This window comes from Strongylocentrotus purpuratus, unplaced genomic scaffold (assembly GCF_000002235.5).
Source record: "Strongylocentrotus purpuratus isolate Spur 01 unplaced genomic scaffold, Spur_5.0 spur5_scaffold_8, whole genome shotgun sequence".
Taxonomy (NCBI): Eukaryota; Metazoa; Echinodermata; class Echinoidea; order Camarodonta; family Strongylocentrotidae; genus Strongylocentrotus; species Strongylocentrotus purpuratus.
The window spans coordinates 30,577,126-30,590,629 of record NW_022145614.1 but is presented as its reverse complement, the minus strand read 5'-3'; the positions used below and the strand labels follow the sequence as shown (position 1 = coordinate 30,590,629).

The 13,504-nt window shown below is 36.2% G+C and overlaps 1 protein-coding gene across 1 annotated transcript; it reads right to left on the bottom strand.

The window, feature by feature from the left end:
- Positions 1–221: 221 nt before the first annotated feature.
- On the bottom strand, positions 222–12,254 carry LOC594134 (neurotrypsin). The gene is made up of 6 exons (XM_793583.5): positions 11,634–12,254; positions 5,998–6,315; positions 5,143–5,457; positions 4,035–4,162; positions 2,996–3,203; positions 222–2,736 (listed from the first exon to the last, which is right to left on the bottom strand). Exons 1-6 carry the CDS (start codon positions 11,716–11,718, stop codon positions 1,820–1,822), a joined length of 1,971 nt encoding a protein of 656 aa, XP_798676.4. The 5' UTR covers positions 11,719–12,254; the 3' UTR covers positions 222–1,819.
- Positions 12,255–13,504: the final 1,250 nt, after the last annotated feature.

The window sequence follows — 13,504 nt, the reverse complement described above, 5'->3', positions numbered from 1 at the left end:
ATGATTTATTTCGTTCCATAAACAATTTCGATCTTAATTTATGAATTATATATGTGTTGACTTAATTGAAATATGTTATTTAGATGAAAAAGAATTGTTTTGAAGAATTATTAGTATTGTTTGCAAAAATTGTGTGGGGAGAGCAAGTGTGTGGGTGTGCGGTTTTATGGGAGTGTGTGTGTGTGTGTTGCAGATAGGCGAGTACAAGTTCGACACACTGATTTATTGTTATTCATCCATTTACTGCTTTTATGTCCATTCAACAAAAATGGGTACGATATACAAACAAAACAAATACATTCTCATGACAAATTATTGGAATGAAATGACATAATTATAACTATGATACCGGGTATGCATAATTAATTCATGGGGAAAATGGTAACACTTTTATACTTTATCAATTGAATACAAATGGATACGCACAATGTCAAATAATATATTTCATTGAAGTTTTTATTCCTAAATGACATATATCTACAAGGCCTGTAACAAAATGACATTGGATATGCACAATGTCAGATATAATATTTCATTGTATTACTTCTAAATGTCATCATGTGCAAGTCCTGTTACAGAATAACATTATGAAAATTCGAAGCTTTGTTCGTAACATTTCCGCTGTTCAAGAAAGAAAAGATTTTTTTTTCTTCAAATATTAAATTCAGATAGAAGTTTCAGATGACAAGCGATAATGTAGTTAAAAACATTTTCAAAAATATATGTCATGTTATATCTTATGAGACAATATTTCACTTAGATTATAGTAGCTATAATTTCTCCCAAAAGTACATTTGGCTAACTTGGTTCCAGTTTGCGTCAATAATGGCACATGATAATATTGTGTTCTTGCCCCCGAAACGTACGCGACTACATCATATTGTTAGATGGTTCTGATTATTACATGTGGCTATCGGTGATTGCCGCAGGGAGGTTACGATGCTGTTAATTGTGATTTAAAACTGAGCAGTGACTGCAGTCTGATACAAATTTGGTAAATGTTAATTGGGTTGTTTCTGTAATGATTAGCTGATACCTTTGACGACGCTCACAATAGTCCGCGATTTCGATTTGACTATGATTATTATTATTATTATGTTCAGGAAAATTTCACTTAAAATATTCATACATAACCGTAATAAAATGCAATAAAAGCTTCAATATTTAATATCGCTGTATCCCTACCAATGACGTTAAGTGGACCAAGACATTTAGGGGGTCATTGGCCATTACCATGCAATAGAGGATGGACTGTTAATTAACAAGGCTTTTCATATAGGATCGAGTTGGGATCTCCTATACACCACCTTTCACGTTCCTCCCTCTTCCCCTTCTCTCTCCCCCCCCCCCCCTCTCTCTCTCTCTCTCTTCCTCTCTCCAACTTTTCATTTTGCTACCCTTTCCTCTGTTAAATTGAGGGGCATATGCCCCCACAGCCCCAGTGCCCTCATGTTTCTATATAAGGTTTCATACAGATGCCTGCTCTTAGCGTCTACAAAATAACGCTTAGTGATCAGATAATTAGTACATAAACTTCTATTTCCATTACTTAAAACAGTTCTTGACTATACAAATTAGCCCTATGACATCCTGCAACTGCTGTACTAATATGCTGATTTTGCGTATTTGATCATAACCCTCCTGGATCCCGACTTCTACACATTGACCTGATCAATATGCTTTTTAAAAGCGTCCAGTCACTTTATTTTGAAGACAAAAGGAGGAAGAAAATTATATTTGGTAACGCTCATTAGAAAAGCTAGGAGCCATTCATTTTTGTTAAGTATCCGCAATTCACGCGTCTGATAACTTATCGTTATCATTTTGGCAATCCTAGATCAATTGACTCTTCGGCATTGGCAATATAGGTGATGCTTGTTTCTTCGAAAGTGTTCAGATGCGCATGAGCCTGATCATTAGTAGCAGAAGTCTCTGCTACCGTGACAGACTTGACCGGTGAGGGGGCTGCAGGAGACTGTTGAACCTGACCTTCAATAGGCACTTGGTAGGTAGGTTGACATGACGATGATGGTGAGAGAGGTTCATTATTTTGCTCTAACTGGTGTGAAGCTGCCATGGCATATGGCGGTGGCGCCACGGCCTCTATCGATGGCATGGCTGCCGGTGGGTTCGCTGGTATTGGGGCCTGTTGTTGGGACATCACTGGCTCGGGAGGATAAGGAAGATTACTAGCTGGCTGAGCTAGAGGATAAGCGAAGTTACTTTCTGGCATCGGAACTGGTCCTGCATTAACCGAAGTTGTACTTCGTGGAGGTGCTGGAGCCATAGCTATTGGATTCGTTACAACATCGCTCGCGCCCACAGAATTACCCATAGCGGTGTCGCCACTGGTAACTGGTGTTCCACTATCGGCTGGTCCTGAAGTGGAAATAATGGTGTCATATGCGGGAGGCAGATCAGTAGGGGAGAACGGTGGCGGTGCAGAACTTGGGTACGCGAAAGGGAATCCTGGAGGGGTGAAGATTTCATCATAATTATCACTGATCGTATACGCGCTGTTAAAGTGTGCGTTGAAATGGTCTTCAGGGTCGGTAGGTCTCGTCGCTGCCGTCGGCGATCTTCTACTCTGGCGTCGACCACGCGACCGTCGTCGCCGTTGCTGTCTCTTGTTAGAAGCGGCCTCGCAGCAAATGTATTTGACACAGCAGAACAGAATGGACGCTCCAAAGAGAGATGCGAGTATAATCCCCGTTATTTCTGCTGCATCGAAATCACCTGCAAGTTAACAAAACAACATTAAAAGCTATATCATTCTCTCGATCGATTGTATAAATTATATTCACAAGCTTTTCCGAACAACCTGCAAAGAAAGCAATTTGAAATTTGATGAATACATAAATCCCTTGCAATGATTGATCCCCAATTTTTATTCGACGAAAATAAAAAATGCTTACAATTAAGTTTTTTTTTTTTTTAAAGATTACTGTAAAAGAAGCTTTAAAGAAAACTTAAGCCATGACACGAGAAAGCTTACCTCTTTCGTCGCAATAAACCCCTGCATCTTCACCGTGGCTGCAATCATGTGTTCCCCAGCCATTACTGGAGATGCAGTACTCCAGCCGATCCTCACCGCCTCCACACGCCATGTTGTCCAGCCATATCCTACCATCGCCTGCACCAAAGTAACTCTTATAGTAGGCTTTGGGCTGACTGTCGATGAAGCCTAGCTGCCGACAAACAACCTGTGAAGACAGAGGTAACCGAGGATGGTGATTGAGAAATGAGCCACTGGAGGTTTATGGATATTTTTCTTCTTCTTCTCTTTAATGTCCTGCCGCTGAAAGAGTTGACGGCAATGTCTTTCTACATTTCCATGCTTCTTATTGCAGTCTTCCCTGCTGCCTTTCCTGTACTATTCCCCAACCCATCTTTTGTAAACACAATAAATTCCTATAATACCAACTATATATCCCTTCATGATCCTCTTAATAATGCAGACTTATGCTTGATTTAACTTTCATTCATAGTACTTTCAATATTCATGGACGTGATAAAAAGATAAAAGCAACAGGAAATATTCCAGAAAGAATTGGTCAAATATTCTTGTCGCTTAATTCGGTAACTTGAGAAGGAGATATCTTCAAGAATCTTAAAACAGTGGGATTATTTCATATTGAAAGTTACAGAAACTGATAAACATCGTAGATAGCTACGTATGGAAATAATAAACTGTTGCAATGAAACTCTTCAATGTGTGCGTATGTTCGTACATGAGTGTGTATGTGTGAGGGTGCGTGTGTGTGTGTGTGCGTGCGTGCGTTTAAGTCGCTTGATTATTTCAGATGGTCAACATGGTCATTTTTTTAATGAGGCGATGTAACACCCCATACTATTAATTGTGATACTAATTCTGGTATTCAGGATAGTTGATGACAGGTATTTACGGGAGCTTAAGAGTTCCGACGAGATGACGAGATAATTTAGGATAAGGATCAAGACGAGAAGACAACTTCTTTAAACTCGGAAAGTCGACTTGTTTGGGACGAGAAGTGAAGAGAATTCAATTGTCCTACCTTAGCATCATAGTAGTCCCAGTAATCATCACAAACGGTACCCCATTCTTCATTGTGATAGACCTCTACTCGCCCTCTGTTGGGATACCCTGTACCAGCCAATCGTACAGATCCCTCTTCAATTGCATCTATAATTAGAAGACAATGAGGACATTATATATATATATAGTTGAATATAATGAGAGGTGTTGCAGTCATTTCAATTCAATTCAATTCAAAAATGGTTTTGATTATAGCAGAAACATGGTTCATACAAATACAATGTTACGTGAAGGACAGCCTTGGCTGGAATATTCACGTTTACATGTTCGGCACAATAGATAACACTTTTAAATATATACATGTAAAAAAAACTAGCAATATCAAAAATAACATTTATATTCTGTAACTAAAATCCATAAACACATTGCACAGGTTTCCAGAAATACAGCTGTAAATGTTTACAAATGTCAATACAAGCATGGTAAAAAGATTAAAATAGAGATGAGTCTTTTACTTCCCATGGTTCCGTTAAAGCTACTATCAACACCACGATCTCTCACAATGATTTCAAGCTCATCCAATTTGTTATTCATTGATCTTGGATTAGACAAAAGAACTTTAGGCAAATTGAAACCTGTATTTACACATCTCTCCTTTGTAATTCGACGAAGATTGGAGAAATTAACCTGCACTTCATCTTTATGCTGGTATTTTTTCCTGGGTCGGGTAATGACTGGTCGAGTGGTTTAAGCACTTGACCGGGAATGCAAAGGTCGTGGTTTCATTTCATTTCATATTTCTCATGTTACATATATATATATATATTTTTAAAGTACAACTTTTTTTGTTCGTGATGAAATAACGATCAATGATACATAATAAATCACATAAAGATAAGTGGTCAATATAAAGTACTGATTTTACTGAGAGAAATATGAAGGGACCTATACATGAAAGCAAACTTGTAAAGTTGTAGGCCCCGTTGAAATAATTTGTGATAATGAATGGAGGACAGATATAAGTAGTGACAAAGCCAAATAAATGAAAGAATAAAAAGGGACAGAAAAAAGAAACCTACCACTCCGAGATACCACTCAAACTGAAAGCAAACTCGAACTGTGCCTACCTCTAAAGCAGCCGACCCCAGCCTTGTCAGAGTGCATACAATTCTTAATGCCTCTGTTAGGACACCGCTGCAAAGCGTCTTCATTTCCCGCGCAGTCGAGATTGTTGAGGACTAAAGGCCCATCATTCTTCGTTCCGTACGCAGACTTGTTTTTGGTATGCTCGTGTCCACGTTGGTCCAGCTGATAGCAGGCAACTTGAGCGTCGAAATCGTCCCAGCGGTCGTCGCAAACGTAGCCCCAATCGTTGCCCTCGTCGTCCAGGACTTGGACGTTGCCTTCGTAACGATCGGGACCGCCGACTAAGCGAACGGTGGCTTCATAGATTATAAAAAATAAAGATAAATATTGAGTTTAATAAAAGGCGAAGTTATGTACCAGTTCATAATCACACTGAATGTCGATCAATATGTTTACCCTTTATCATCATATTACCCAGTGTTGGTGCAATGTTTATTTCATTTCAATATACTTTTTTTAAATTGAATTTTACCGAGTAATATATGTCTTTGATAAAAAAAGATCACCTCGTTGCCCGTCCGACTTCCATGCAGACGGTCGAAAGATTTTGTTTCAATACCGTATTTGTTTTACATTCTTTATAGCTATTATGTTAGCTATTACATATACCTGGGCGGGCTGGGTCGGGTTTGATACTTTTGTCAAGCTATTTCAAGTTCACCTCCTTATTGCATTTTGTGGTAGTCTAAACGAATTCGAATACAGTTTGAAAGAAAGTGCATGACTAATATTAAATAATTATTTCCGAAAACCCACAAATATCCATAAGTATGGGAAGGGCACCCCCTCCCTCTGACCGTTGGCGACGCCATTGTGTATAAAAGCATTAGACCTACCCGTTGAGCATTCCACAGACGCATCCTCCAGATGTAAGCAGTCATGAGTGCCCCATCCCAAATTGGGGCAGTCCTGGATTCTCTTTTCATTCCCTGTGCACGCTACGTCATCAATCCATATCAAGTTTTCCCCCGGACCAAAGTAGGCTCTCTTAAGGGCCCGGATCGCCCCGGTGTACCCGAGTTGTCGGCACACCACGTCGGCGTCGAGTATATCCCAATTATCATCACAGATTGTACCCCAAGCGTCGCCGTAGAAGATCTCTACTCTGCCTTTGTTGGTTTCTGTATCGAAATTATTCACCAGGCGTACAGTAGCTGAAATGACAAAGATTTTAAAAAAAAAGATATAATAATAATTAGATCAATAAATTTATGTAGCCCAGCTATTACATTCTACTCTACTGCGATGTGATGGACAAAAAACACACCTAACAGTGCTACTTTACAGACCCACAACCAAAAACTATTTAAAAGCTTCTGACTTTGAAGACGGCAACAGATGCCACTTTTCTCATGCCATGTGAGAGCGGAATTAATAATAATAATAATAATAATACTCAGTTTTTATATAGCGCTTATTAGAATCACTAAGCGCTTCCAAACTTGGAGATTATTATTATTGAAAGTACGATCTCCAAAACTTACTTTTGTTCATGTGTGAGTTGGTTTTAGAAGCAGCTTGTACTTCGTGTAAGTTTTGTGTATATGGATGCAATTTAATAATTCGGACAAATAAATGGGGGCTTGACCATTCAAATAGGATTGATTTAATTTTGTTGACAAAACAAGCACTCTTTGAATATACAGGAATGGATACCCACTTTGGGGAGTCATAATATTGAAGATCACTTCATTTTGGATTGGAAATCCATGCTTCAAAAAGTGGATTTCACTCCTAAGAGAGCAATTGAACCACTACTTGGGAGTGAATTCCACTATGATTTAGGAGTGGATTAAACTTCAAAAGGAGTGATCGCTAATAATATGACTCCTTAAAGAGTGATCAAGCGAACACTTAGTAACATAGTACGTTACAACCAGGATTTGACTTTCAGCATTACAGTCAATGGCAACCCTTTTGACACCGAATGAAGTGAGTTTCATAACTTAACATTTTTGTAGAAGCAGTGTGAACATCTTGAATTGTCCACGTTTGTATTGCCTGACAAGATTGAAACTGATTTATATCGTACTATAGCTTCAAATCTAATTGTGTAGATTGTAATAAAATGATTCACGTAAAACAGACATAAAACTTACACCTTTTAAAGGACATGTTAGCTATATTAGATAAATAACAAATTCACATATCACCCCTGTGTTCCTATATGATCGAATCATTATTTTGCACGACGTATTATACTTTCTTTTTGTCTTTAAAAACTGACATAATTATCATGATGACTTTCTTATGAAATGGTATAGGAATATCTTCTGAAAAATGAATGTAAAATGAATATAGTATTGAATTTAAGAAGCTGGATATAAAAGTAACATTGAAAATCAAACCAATCAATGGGAAAAATCAACAGAATTCGAAAATGAACCATTTCAAATAATAAAGAAAACTGCTTCATTAAATAAAGTGATCATGATAATGAATAAAATAAATAGTCTATAAGTATATTTGAAATATAGGCCTATTTGTGATTTCCCTTCCAAGCTGTCACCCTCTTCCATTTCCTAACGTGCACGTGCACCCTCACACAACAATTATTTGGGTAGTCGTTGTGTGTGTATGTTTATGGTTGTGGGGGGAGGGGGGAGATTGATATTGATATTTATTTCGTCCACAATTTAGAAAAAATATGCTTCTCACCAGCATTACAATAATACAAGAAAAAGAGCACAATAATATGAAACATACAAACAATTAAGCAAACGATTCCAAAACAGAAACAAATCTCGTCCTTTCACAGAAATAATTTTTAGGACATCCAAAATTGTTAAACTTCTTTTCTGATTAGATGATTAAAAATACCTCTCCACTGCTTTTAACAGGCTATTTAATCATCATTGATGTATTAAGCTTTATGAGAACAAATTATAAATTCAAATAATTATGATCATTATTGCTATTGTTATTATTATTATTATCAACGCCATCATTATTCGTAAAAATGGATAGATATGCAGTTATATCATTGTGGTCGTATTAAAATCATATGTACATGTATGTATAATAACAATTGTGGGTAACTGAAATGCTATCGTTTATTATCAGCTCTTTACGAATTGGTTTAACATGTGAATAGAGTTTGGTACGAAGGATTGGCGGAAGCGTGCTCTTTTGACGCCCTATTCTAAATTTAATGTCGACATATCAGTCACTATTATTGAGCCCAACCCTACTAATCGGAGAGGTTGACGACTTTTTTTGTACTTTCCATCTCCTTCTTTCCTTGCTTCTGTCTTTGTGAACTTAAAAAGCTGGGAACTTGTTTTCTTTCTTGGTGGAATATTGTCTTTCATATTGTCGGTAAGCTAGTACGTAAGACTCCTCCCCTTAATACACTCGAGATTGTCAGCGACGTTCCTGCACGAATCGCACACTCTTTTAGCGGAATTCAACTTTTAATCAGAGAATGATCTAAAATATCTTCATTACAAATAAGTTTAAATTCGATAAAGGTTTATTTAACAAAGTGACTGACCTTAAATTTATAATTGAAAAATAGGCCATTGACGTCAACAAAAGATAAACTCTGTAGAAGTCCAATGTACAGGCAAAGAAAAATGATTATAGAACTATATAATTATTGTACAATAACATGATAACAATCCATTTGTAAAATGTCATAAGTTATTATAGAAGATAAAATGAATTTTATTCAATGTTTTAAAACTAAGAGGGGTTCTTTGAAATATATTGAAAAAAATCTAATTAAACACGCGTTTCGTTTTTTAATGTTTTTTACACATTTCTTAAATTTTTTGTTAATTAAAGGGATCGATGTCAGACTCTATAAACAATAACTACGGTATATTAATGAGAAAAAGCCCGGCCAAACCATTAAAATAATCCTCCATACACCGATTTCTAAATATATGAGTCTCAGGCCTTCCTATACTGTTGATGTATACGAATAAGCTAAGCTAGGAACACTAACATTTTGTTTTGTCTTGTTTCATGTAGTGCCTTTAATTGAGTACACCATCAGCGAATGGTACCGACCGAAAAAGTCTGGTTAATGGTTAATCCATTAGTAAAGATACGATTCTTCTGTTGATATTACACAAGAGAAATAACCTACACAGTACCGCATGACACATCATAATAGGAGCGGTAATGACATGCAAATATATGTACATGTGGGTGGGTGTGTGTGTAGTGTGGGTGCGGGTGTGTATGGGTGTGTGTTAGGGTTTGTGTGTATGTATTTGTGCCGATTGCGTGATTCGTCTGCGGGGAGGGGGGGGGGGGGGCTAGAGAATGTGACAAAGGGATACCCCGTCGCCCATCATCGCTCTGTTTCAGTTTCTTCTCCTTTTTTCATTCTTTTAAGCCTCACTGTCCTACTTGTAGCTACTTGCTCCCTCTATATAAAAAAAACTTCCCCAATCGGTGCCTGTTGGTCCCCCATGATCCTCTTTTTCTTATGTTAGTTGAGAGCTGAGTTAATGAGATAGCCACCTGTCAGTGACCTCGCTGTGTGGTCTAATCCCTTCTGGCCGAGTAGTATTGACGGTCTTTAAACCAAATCATTCACTATAACACGATGGCAAAGACTTTCGAAAAATCAACTCAAGTGAAATTACAATACCCTCTTGTAGAAATAGCAATCATTGTCGGATGAAAATAATACTGAAATTGCTTTAGGTTTGTTTTTTTCGTAAATCTTACTGATCATGACTAATTTGTTTAGTTCAGTTTTAGAGGAATGCTAAACTTGTTAAAACATGTTAAACGGGGAACTAAACATTAATAATTTGCCTGGGCTAATAATAGCAAATAAACAAACAGATATTTAGATGAACCCGATATAGAACAAGGAAGGTATACGATTATAATAATTATGAAAACCCCTATGGATAATCGACCAGGATTTGCCATATACGTCATTAATACTTGTCAGTTCGCTGTTATACTAAAATTGTTTCTTTTCTTAATATTTATCAAATAACTCACGTCAGGACATAGAAAATATGTAAATAAACAGCTTCCTCTTTCAACTGAAGTCAAATAACTTCAGTTTATTTCGGAACCATTAAACATGAAAAACAAAAACAGAAAATGGTAAATATGTTTCATTTACAATAATAACAATTACATGTGTGATGAAAAAGAAAGAAAAGCTATCAAATGCAGAGTTTGTAATTGTTGCAGCTCCCATAGCCTATGGATGGCAGATCGTTTCATCATGAAATGAATAAAGCGCCATTTGAACTTTTTTTTTTATAAACCTAATGCTGAAATAGTTCATTACTACATCATTGAGACCAAATTGCCATGAAAACTATCTTATTCATTATCCGATTTAACACAAACTGTCACCAACTCTTGCTAACTTTATATAACTTACATTAATGGTTTAATCTCCTCTCAATCCCCAGTCATGTCATTATTTTTTCCCTATTTAAACAAAAATTTATATCTGCTGTTGTGTTATGACGCGATATTAATTAATTAAATCATTATTATAACGTTTCTTAACATCGCTTTGCATTCTTGTATTGTTGTGTCAAAATATGAAATAGTATATTACAACAAAAACTGTCTTTGATTAAGTTTGTTTTACACATTTGCACTAGGGTAATTTAAGGCGATTATAAAGTGCTTAATGAGCATCATAATCTGTTATGCAAATTTGTCATTGCTACGATCTTCAACCCGAGAAGGATTTCCATTTCTCTATCTTTCTTACTTCCCTTCTTGCTTTCTGTTTTTCTTTCTCTCTTTCTGGTCAACTAGGAAGGACATATCCATTATATCAATGGCCCTTAATAAAATGATCCAACCGTATTGTTATTTATGTTCTTTTATACGGATTATAAAACAAAACAAAAACAAATCTACATTTTAAAGAAAATCATAAATTACGTTCTACTTATCTCAATGTTCTCGTTTCTTCATTTGATTTGATTTGCTACAACTATTTTACGGACTTGATTCCAATTTGACATTCATTTTTCTTTTACGACGATAATTATTTGAAAGGTCTTTTTATCATCAAATTGCTCTATATCTCCTCCGCTGCGATTTTTTCCCGATTTTTTTTTCCGTATTTTTTTAAAGCTGTAATTTCATCTTTTCTCATATAATGTATTAACTTCATTTTCGTTTTCGGAAGATTTTGTTTCCAATATCTCTCTCATTACAGTCAGACAATGTTTCGCTCAAACACGTTCTTATATGTAAAGTTCAATTTTTCATGAACGTTACGAATTACTCAACACTTCTAAAGGTTTTAAATGTTTTTTATAAGAAAGCTACAAAGTGGAAGACTAATTTGTCTTAAATTTTGTCTTTCAAATCACAGTATTGTTGTACATGTATTTATGCATTAATGTCGTTGCTGTTGCTTTTACATTGATTTCATAACCATTAAAATAACTTAAATGCACTTTTAATCACATAGCTCTAGAAGATAAAGTGTTTAATATTAAAGTTAAGTATATTGGAAACATCTTACCATTCGCTTTTATAAAGACGAGAGAAGTAGCCAGAAGAAAGACCAACGTTGAACAGTGGATTTGTAGGTTATTGGGGCGCGCCATTTTATTCTCTCCTCCCTCAGAAACACATCCAAGGTTACCGGATATTCAAATAATGTTACCTTAGCTCGAAGTTCCTCTTCTGAATATATATCCAACTTTATTTTTAAAATCCTTTCAATCTTCCTTGTCGTCTGAGTAATCTCCAATTAATATGATGTATTTGTCCCGATCTGATATTTTGTGGTTACAAGTTATTAAAAGGAAACTGTCTAAAGCGAAACACCTCCTGGAGCATATATTGGAATGACATTTCTGCTATCAAGTCCATCTTATCGAATCTTAAGAGTATATAGACTATGTCGATCCAGGAACCTTGTGTTACCTACCTGCTTAAGTCTTACACAATCTCCCTATTTCAGTCTGTATCTAAAGTCTAAATGATCTAAATGGTTTCGTAAATGATTATGTGTTGTTAAGACGTGCCAGGGCTAAAGTCCGGATTCGTAGATAATTAATTATTATCAGCGGCTGGTGATTAGTTTTTCAAGATGCGAGTAAACTCCAATTGATCGCCCGCCATAAATATATCATGAGACCCCGGGTCTTCTGCGTATTGATGGATGTATGTGCCAGTGGCGGATCCAGGGGAGGGTAGCACCCCTGAAAAAACATAGTATAAAAACACGTTAATTTTACCTTTTTTGGAGATGCCCCCCCCCCCCCCCTTCCCGGTGCTTAAGGGCGGTGCGATTTTTCAAATTGTTGAGGGCCCTCCAAAAAAAAATAGTGCTCACTAATTGCAACTTTTTAAGTTTGTGAAAATAGATATTTCACGATTTACGTTTCTTGAGAATGTGATATATTAAAGCTTACATCTAAAAGAATTCAACAAAGGTCCTAATTCAACCAGTCCACCTTTCATCCTAGACTTATAAAAACACAAACAAAACATCAAATTTACAAGGGGTGTGAATAGTTCAGTTGTTAACTGTATTTATGTAATGCATATCAGCCTTACCAGGTGAATGAAATAGTTGGTAAACAGGGATTCTGGACCGATGCTGATGAGGCCTCCCTGGGTAAACAAAATGGTTATCATCTCAAATCTCACAAAACCCAATAGCCACAACCTGCGCAGATACTCTGATATTGCATTGCAAACCCATTATATAAAACGAAAATAACGTTAGGAGATCGATGTAAATATCCCAAACTGTGGACTAACTTATACAACTTTATACAAAATAGAGAACCGCCATCTTTTAACGCTTTAAATTGAAACTGAGAGCCTTCATGTATGTTTACATTGGTTCTATTGATAGTATGGTTGAAGCACATAGGGAGGTCTAATTGCAGCGCATTATATATTGCAGCTTCTACACTTAATAAATGAATATCAATTACATATACCCTCGAGACAGTAAAGTGTTATCTCGATTTAGAACCTTAACAGAGGAAGGAGAATACACCCTCAATGAACTTTAGCTGATAGCTTTAATACAAACTCAGGCGAGACAAAATAATAATAAATATTTTAATAAATAAATAAATTAAATTATATTAATAAACAAAATATAATTTGCATGGCATAACTTTTAAGAGCCCCAGTCCGATCCCCAAAAAGTTTTCTTCTAGAACCACTCCTAGTTCTCAAGACAGAATAAATTAAACACTTTGACAATGATATAAATTGATATATGAATCATAAAAACTTTATTCACGTAGGATACAGTAGATAAAATAAGGACAATTTGACATAGTATCATAGAATTTTGAAGAAAAATAATCAAATCACGCACACAGAGTTGATTAAGGGTGCTTGTGTAACTTCATACCTTCCCAAATC